The following is a 9,440-nucleotide window of genomic DNA, read 5'->3' as shown; positions in this document are numbered from 1 at the left end:
AGATCTTGTACTGATTCAATAAAAAAATTATTAAAAGCATTTGCAATTTGGACAGGTTCTGCTATGTTTTTTCCTTCACAATTTAGTTCAGTCAAATGATTTGTATTTACATTAGGTTTAATTAGACTGTTAATTTGTTTCCACATTGCTTTACAATTTCCTTTAGCTTCGGTTAAAATGTTTATATAATAATTTGCTTTTAAGTTACGCAATTCTTTTACTACTTGATTTCGTAAGCCTTTAAATAACATCAGATCTGTGCCATATCTGGTTTTAAGATCTGTCGCACTAACCCATGGAAGCTGTACTTTTCTCTGTGGCCTTTTACATTGTTTTAAGAACTTATTCAAAATATTACTCAATGTAGAAGTAAATATATCACAACACTCGTTTACTTGACTATGTTTGGAGACTTCATCCCAATTAATGTTTGCTAACTCTTTCTCAAATTTAATAAGATCCTTGCGAGGGATTATTAACTTGGTGGCTTTCCGGTCATATTTATATTCATTTAAACGTTTTTTTGAGAGTTTTCTAGAAATTAATATCATGTTATGGTCTGATAGGCCACACACCAAATTGTATGTTTTTAATACTCTTTCCGGCTTATTTGAGAAAGCTAAATCTATTGCTGTCTGCGAGGTTTTTGTCAAGCGAGTGGGTCCATTTACAAATTGATGAAAGTCATATTTTGATGTTAGTTCTTTAAGTCGTTTTCTAGTGGATTTATTTAACCAATTAACATTAGTATCTCCATAAATAAGCATCTCACTCTTTGGTTTAAAAGTTTTAAGAATTTTTTCCAAATTTTGATAAAAGGTTTCTAGGCAACTAGATGGTGGATTATACACCACAAGAATGTTAAACATCATGCGTGAAGATAAAACCACATTAACACATAGACTTTCAGTTGATATAGATTCATCTAATTGTACTTCCTTGGTATTAAAGGAGTCTCTAATGTAAACCAGTACTGCTCCTCCTCTACCAGTTACCCTCTCCTTTCTATAGCACTTATATCCAGGCACATCTATCATTGAGGTAGGAAATGTATCATGTGTCTCTCTGCCAAATATTTTCATAACAAACCATACATCAATGGGAATCTTATTTATTCAGCTTTCCTATGATCTGAAATCTCAATAAAAAAATTAAAAAAACTTGACTGGTCTTGTGGTCCAGGGTCACATATGTCAAAAGGTCAAGGACAATTTGATTTCTCAATTCATGACAATTCATAGATAGATAGATAGATAGATAGATAGATAGATAGATAGATAGATAGATAGATAGATAGATAGATAGATAGATCCCTGAGCATTAGCCGAAGTTCACTTCGCCTTGAAAAACAGCACCATGAACAACCGGGGCCTTTACGGTTCCTCCATTGGAAGCTTGTATGTTCATTGAAACATGTCCAGTCTCAGCAGGTCCAGCTTTCCCAGCGGATGAAGATTCACCTCCAGCAGCAGGAACATCCTCTGGAACTGATGGACAGACAGAGATAAACTCAGAAACAGTTCAGATCAAATACTGCAAATGCATATTGTGTAGTAGTGGCACCTTCCGGAAGGCTTCCCTTCAGTTTCTCAGCCAGATCATTTAGGTTAATTTTGTGTAGTGCTTTGACGGCAAGCCTCCCGGCCTCTGATTCTTTATACTTCTGCACCATGAGATCCACAACTTCATGTCGATCAGCGTCATCCAGACTTCCTCGAGGAATACAGCTGTCTGTTAACCCGCCGTTCAACAGATGCCATTTGAATTCTTTGAACTCTTTATCCCGTAGATCTTTAAGTGCATTTAAAATCACTGTTTGGGTTGTAGCCATTTTGTGTCACTCTAGGAAAAAACACAATGGTCGTGGGATCATGATCAGCCTCAATGTCAGCCAAAAGACAACCAACAGTTAAATCTGAGAAGAATCAGTAGATTGTCATTTGGTTTGAGATAAACATCCCCACAATAAGCATAAAAGACAGAACTGTGACATATATCATGACAATCATATCTCTATTATGAGATAAAATAATATAATTTTCCACTGTGAATGACAGATTAAGACTGTAATACTACAGCTGTCCACTAGAGAGAGCATCAGGTTAAGACACAGGCTATACATTATGACTGTTTTTTTTTTTTTTTTGCATCAGTTTAACTATTTCCTAATTTCCTTTTTGAAGTTGCATGCTAACTTACATAATAAGTACACTCTAAAGAAAAATGTTTCTAAAAAGTACCAAATTAGGGTTATTCGGCTTGTAGCAATAGCATAACCCTTTTATTTCTAAAAGGTTACATAAAGATGCATGCTTTAAAAGTGCTATATGACCTATATAGGCCGCACTTGATGTTGTAAATATCCTTTAAATAAATATAATAGTTAATATTAATATTTCATTAATATTAGTATTGTAATTAAATATTACATTTGTTTTTCCCCCTATATAAAAAAGGCAACATGTTGTGTAATTTAGTTACTTTTATATTTTATTGACATGGCAAATTTTAGCAAAAACAACAGTGCTCTAAAAACAGATATTAGCTGAATATATTAATAAATAACAATTGATAATGAACACTAAGTTCCAGTGAAATATCTTCATCCTCTCTGATTTATTTTGATTGGCAGTTTCTCTTTGCTGATGATGAGGCATGTGGGATGTGACAGCATCTGAAATACACAGTTGAGTTTAGAGATATAGTGTGTCTTGTCCAGGTATTTGTAAAAACAATTGTTTATGAAGGCCAAAATTAGCACAAATGGAACGAGTTTAAGCCCTTCACAATGTTAAAAGGAAAAGGTGAGGATGGCTTTACTATTGGAATATTTATAATAAAAAAGTAAACACATCATACATGTAATAATATCTCTATTAATTGCTTAGTGGAGAAGAGAAGATGAAAATCCTTACCTGAACAGAGCTGCCTACATGTGCATGTTGTGTTAACAAAAAACAGAAAGAGACATGATTGGTAGAAGACCAATGTGAAAGTTTATATATACACGAAAGAAATCATTTACCTGTCGAGAGTGTGTTGATGTTGCTGAGCTCCAGGAAATCAGTAATGAGAAGGCTTTGACAGTTACAGACTTGATGATAAAATGGATGATATTTTGTGCCCCCCTACTTGACATGAAAGTTTAGTGTTAGTGCGGCCCGTGCGTTGCTCTGAAAAGAGTGCCTCACAGCGCGTGTGTGTGTGTGTGTGTGTGAGAGAGAGAGAGAGAGAGAGAGAGAGAGAGAGAGAGAGAGAGAGAGAGAGAGAGAGAGAGAGAGAGAGAGAGAGAGAGAGAGAGAGAGAGAGAGAGAGAGAGAGAGAGAGAGAGAGAGAGAGAGAGAGCTCGGCCCTCCCTAATGCAGTATAATTGGTTGACACCGCCTGATTGACAGAAACAGAGACTGATCAGAAACGAATGGTCTAACAGCGCTCAAATGGCCAATCAAATTAAAGTAGGCGGGGTTTACATTCTCTTTTGCAATCTTCACACACACACACACACACACACACACACACACACACAGACAGATGAGCGCGTCGATCTTTTGCTTAATGCCATTGCGGAGAGAGCCTATTCTTTCCGATGAAATCCCTAAATGCGCACATAAAACGCAACGTGTCCATGCTCTTAATATACAATCACTGATGAACATTTTAATGAAGAAGAAAACAATGTGAGAGCGGATTTGAGACGATTTACTAAAAGACCCCTGAGCAACTCAAATAAAAGCAGTGGATGTACGTATTTATACACTCATGCGAAGAATCTCGGGACTAATATATCGACGCAAATTAATGCAAATATATTTTGCCAATCCCAAATAGATTATTTCCCAATTAGATTTACGTTCACTGATTTACCTGCCTCGCTTTGAATCAGTCTATTATTTTAAATAAAAACATTTAATATTTCAGTATTGCATAATGATTTAATTTAGGCTATATTTAAAAATAAATAAATAATAATAATAATAATAACAACAAGTAAGCAAGAAGCCCGTATGAACCATTCATGTTCTGAAAGAAATTTTTTAAATTCAGAGTAACAGTTCATTTTCAGACGAAACATTCATGTTGAAGAACTGTAAATATTAAAGCTTGAGAAGATTGGATCAGTTGTGCTCTTGTTGTTGTTTTTTGTGCTTTTTTTAATACTTCATACGCCCCAGCCTGACCTCTACCTCCAGCGGTCCCCGGGTAAACTGAGTTTGAGACCCCTCTTCTAAATATAACACATACTACGCATAAAGAACCTTTAAACAACTTAAATAATCTTTTTTTAGAGTGATACAACATTGTTTACTTTGCAATAAAATTACACAAATGTGGAAAGAGAAATGACAACTGAATGACCGTCCTAACCATAAGAGCTTTGGTTAAATAGCGTGACCGCACAGCTACAGTAGAGCCTCGTTTACAGATCAAATGTTTGTGAGTGAAGGAAGTGGTTTCTGTGTAGATTTCTCACATTTGTAAGATAAAACAGTCGCGATAATCATTCTGTGGCAGAAAGCTTCTATATGTTTCAGACATGCAGTAACAGATGTGTCTTGTCTTTAACCACTATGTCTGAAACCTGTTAATAACTACAAGAGTTCAGGTCTAGTTTAAACAGTAAGAGTTTTCTCTGTCACTGGTGCTAACTAATGTAAGCTGCACTGAAAGACTTGTTCAGTTAAGGTAATGTTGTACTTACAAAGGTGTTGGTATGGTTGTAGTCCACGGTTGTTTGTTCTCTGGCTTCGATCTCTCACTTCTGCGCTCTTTTTTCACCTGTTGAAGAATTGCCCTGCGGGGTTGGCTCTATTGCACAATGTCTGCGTTAGTGGTCACATTTTTCCTGTTTAAAATGAGCAACATGGGGGGTTTTTTTCTCTCAAGGCAATCAGTTTGCATGATTTTTTAAGGAGGAATTATTTCTTAATTGTTTGTCTTAATCAACAAACATGAAATAAGACATTCTGGAAAAGGTAAAGATATCTGTGTGTTGTTATACAAATAAATCAGTTTTATCTTTACAGTTTTGGGTAACAGGATTAAAAATGAGAACTATAATGGATGGAGGAATGGCACTTCTGAGAGTACTTCGACTCGGCGCAGTAAAAATCACGCCTGGAAAATCCTCCCTCACGTTTGGTGGCTTCTAACTTGATCTCTGTTTGGTACCATAGTGAATGAACTGGGCTTAGTGCGCTAAGCTAAATGCTATCAGGTCGTCACCGCGGGTCAGAGAGATTAAGAGCACACACTGAGACGAGAGAGGTGTGTATCAACTTGTCTTAGTTAAGGGAATAACATAGTTTAATATGAAAAAGCAGTGGAGTATCCCTTTAATTAATATTACTCAATAAATATAATGACAGCTTAAAATAAAGTGTTACCAATTTTTGTATAGGCTCCAAATTATGTTTCTACCGGTGTAATTACAATTATACTTGATGTTAGTTGTTCCTCTTTTATTAATGTTATAATTGAACCTCAAAGAACTTATGCTGTTAAAACAATAAAAAAAACTCATGTCATGACCCCTTTAAGGTTATTCTAAGCTGTCTAAATTTACAGTAAATTAACTAAAACACTGACAAACAAAATGTTTCCCGTTTTATCCTAATGTGTATTGTGATGTTTTCAATATGCATTTTTTGCAAATATGTAAATGTAAAATACTATTTAAACAAAATTGAATTCAAACCGAACATTTTTATGCATCAAGTCCAAAAAACAAACACTTCAATTAACTTTCTTTGTAATGCCAAGTTTATTATAAACGCAAATGTAGATAAAAGCATTTGTGATAAAAAAGAGCATTTGCTGATACATTAATGCCACACCAGTATTATAATTATACATGCACACCTATATTCCTGAAATATAAAAATCTGACACGATCTTAAAAATAAAGTTAATTTGCTTTCACTGTAAAAAATGATCGTGATTTTAACGGTCAAAGGTTGTAAAAATGCTACAGTTAAAAACTGTTATTTGGTTAACACATAGTTTCCTTACTATATACGGTGAATAACTGCAATAGATCTAACCTTATGGCCGTGAAATTTACAGAAAAACAATGTAAAATCCCAAAAGAAAATTATAGAAAACCCAAAAGCATATATATTTTTTGTTTGAATCACAGTGACATTTTGTAAACTATTAAACAGAATATTTTGTTATATTTACAACATGTGATTATAATAACATTTTATTTGATAAAACTACAAATATTGGTATTAAAAACCTGTACGTTTTTTGAGAAAATACTGTAAAAACTAGTTTGTTAATTTGACATGCAAATATTGTTGACAATTAAAAAAAATTGTTAATCTTAAAAATGTAAGTCCCTTTACACGTTTATGCATTAAAAAAATTTCTAAACATGTATTTGTATTGCATATAAATGTTCCATGCATTTGGATTATGTAATTTTAACAAACAAATTAATCAACTTACTAAGAATCACTATCTAAGAATCAGTAATAAAAATCTTATTTGTAAATCATTTATAAATGAAACGTTAAATGAACACTTCCTAGTGTTCATGTGTGTGCTCACTAATGAGTTAAAGTACCATTGAAGCAGTGTTGAAGTTAATGAGATAATTAAGAGATGATTGAGCATTAATGATGAACACCTGATGATAATGAGCACAATCACTGAAGGAAAGAGAAACACGAGAACTACGACTGACTTCAGCCACAGCTTTAGATGAAATCAACTGAAGATAAAAGAAGACATTAAATCTCTGAAGATCTCAGCAGAGGATTAAACAACTCCACAAACAGCATTACCAGCTTCACACATTACTAACCAGACTGAATTTATTTCTGTGGATGTTGATGTTTTATTGAAAATAATAGTTTTATTTGAAGTCACCATGATGGTGAGAAGTGTTTGCTTTAGTTGGGCTCTTGACCCTTGACTCTCCAACATTAGTTTTCTGGCTGCTTTAACTGTGTTTATAAAGCACTTTAGTTACAGCATGGAAAGCCAAGAAAACACATGGTCAGATGATTTGTCTCTTTGTTCATGATTATATAATCATCATCTAGTGATCACTGGTCTTGTTCAGAGTCTAAGACTCTGTTTATGTGTTATTAATTTTGTTTTCTTATAATAGTGGCCAGTTGATTCTATAGCATGAGCGCTGTCGTGGCAATCTAATATGCAGAATTTAAAAAAAATAGTGCACAAAAGGTTTTAATCTACGGCAATTATTAGACACAAACAGATATCAAGAATCAGTGTATGAATCTCAACAATGGTGACAATCAATGAAAAGCTGAATGCTGCAGTGCATGCTGGGTACCACCAATCAAAACTCTCCAATGAGTCCCAGCATGCATTGCGGCATGAATAAATTATGCAATTGTGCATCTGAATTGTGTTTTTTTTTTTTGTCACCATTGTAGAGATGCAAACACTGATTCTTGATGTCTGTGTTTGTCTAAATAATGCCATAGATTAAACCTTTTTTTGGTCCTGCAAGTTGTTTGATTGCCACAACTATGCATGAGTTTATAATGTAAACCACATGGCTTTTATTACGCATGCTACACAATTAACACATTACCTCCATAACCAGAGCATTAGAATCTGAATGAGTTTAGTGATTCAGCCACTACATGATGATTAATATAATCATCATTAAAGAGCCAAATCACCTGGACATGGTTTTTTGACTTTCCATGCCATAACAAAAGTGCTTTACAAACACAGTTAAAGCAGCCAGAAAACTAATGTTGGAGAGTCAAGGGTCAAGAGCCCAACTAAAGCAAACACTGCTCACCATCATGGTGACTTCAAATAAAACTATTATTTTAATTAAAACATAAATTACAACAATAAAATCAGTCTGGTTAGTAATGCATGAAGCTGGTAATGTTGTTTGTGGAGTTATTTAATCCTCTGATGGGATCTTCAGAGATTTAATGTCTTCTTTTATCTTCAGTTGATTTTATCTAAAGCTGTGGCTGAAGTCAGCTGTAGTTCTCGTGTTTCTCTTTCCTTCAGTGATTGTGCTCATTATCATCAGGTGTTCATCATTAATGCTCAATCATCAATTAATTATCTCATTAACTTCAACACTGCTTCAGTGGTACTTTAACTCAGTAGTGAGCATACACATGAACACTAGGAAGTGTTAATTTAACATGGGTGTTTTTCTGTGTACTTTTACATAATTCCTAACTGTTTCATTTACGTATAACTGGCATATATTAATCATATTTAGTTTATTAATTTGTCTATGTAAAAATAATCCAAATGCATTGAAAATGTATATGCAGTTTACATACCTAAATCTTATGCTTTACATTTTAATGTAATACTTACTGGTTTTCTATTTATTTTTAATAAAAATGAAAAAAAAACGTGCCTCCTCTAACCACAGACTTAATTTTGAATTTCATAGTGCGCATAGATTCATAATTCTCTGGTAACCACAGCTGCCAGCATTTTCCTGTAAAAATAACAGTTTTTTGTAGTTTTTTTTACAGTGTACACTGTAAAAAAGATCCCCATAAAATTTACGGTAAAAAACCGGCAGCTGTGGTTGCCAGAACTTTACCGTAAAAAATACGGCAGTAACGTTTAAGGTTTTACGGGACAGCAGCATATAATTTAAAGGTTTATAATGTAATAATTACGGTTAAAAAACATTTATTTTACAGTTCAAAACAGTATAATTTAAAGGTTTATACATTTTATTTTATTTTACAGTAAAATACCGTTAAATTTACAATTTTTAGAAGTGAAAAAGAACAGGTCATTGTGTAATTAACAGTGAAAAAACGTAAATTGACATTCCCAGAATTCCCCACGTGACACTTCGCATTTGATGCATTTTCATTGAATTAACTGTTTCTTCTTAGTTTTTTCTAATCACTTATGTACATTAAGGTTTTATGTTACATCTAATGTTGTTAAATTAATGTTTATTGCATTTTTAAAACATCATGTGTGTTACCATGATGGTGTTTGGTGTTTAGTGTTTGTGTGTGCACCTTCTATATGTTAATATTGTCCCTCCAAAAGCTGCGTGTGATGAGCTTTGATTCATCATGTGATTCTCATCACCACTATAATTGGTGATTGTCAAATTATATAAAAGGAAAATAACAGATATTAGCATTTCAATTATTTCAATTGAAAGTTGGTCATTTAATATTTCGGTTCAATATTTTTTTTTTTTTACCATTATTGTTTTATAGTGTACTGTGTACACATAATTATTTCTATATAAACTTTCAAATTATAGGGTTTTTAACTGTAAAATAAACCAGTTTTAACCGTAATTACCGCATTATAAACCTTTAAATTATATGCTGTTGTCCCGTAAAACCTAAAACGTTACTGCCGTATTTTTTACGGAAAAGTTCTGGCAACCAGAGCTGCCGGTTTTTTACCGTAAATTTGATGGGTATTTTTTTACAGTGTTCTTA

The 9,440-nt window shown here is 33.5% G+C and overlaps 1 protein-coding gene across 1 annotated transcript; it reads right to left on the bottom strand.

Annotated features, from left to right (window-relative positions):
* Nucleotides 1-1,176: 1,176 nt before the first annotated feature.
* Nucleotides 1,177-4,772, bottom strand: LOC137072717 (pyrin domain-containing protein 1-like). Its single transcript, XM_067440649.1, has 3 exons — nt 4,700-4,772; nt 1,564-1,842; nt 1,177-1,487 (listed from the first exon to the last, which is right to left on the bottom strand). Exons 2-3 carry the CDS (start codon nt 1,829-1,831, stop codon nt 1,321-1,323), a joined length of 435 nt encoding a protein of 144 aa, XP_067296750.1. The 5' UTR covers nt 1,832-1,842; nt 4,700-4,772; the 3' UTR covers nt 1,177-1,320.
* Nucleotides 4,773-9,440: the final 4,668 nt, after the last annotated feature.

Source organism: Pseudorasbora parva, chromosome 4 (assembly GCF_024679245.1).
Source record: "Pseudorasbora parva isolate DD20220531a chromosome 4, ASM2467924v1, whole genome shotgun sequence".
NCBI classification, from domain to species: Eukaryota; Metazoa; Chordata; class Actinopteri; order Cypriniformes; family Gobionidae; genus Pseudorasbora; species Pseudorasbora parva.
The sequence above is the reverse complement of the archived record's forward strand: the minus strand, read 5'-3'. Positions and strand labels throughout refer to the sequence as shown.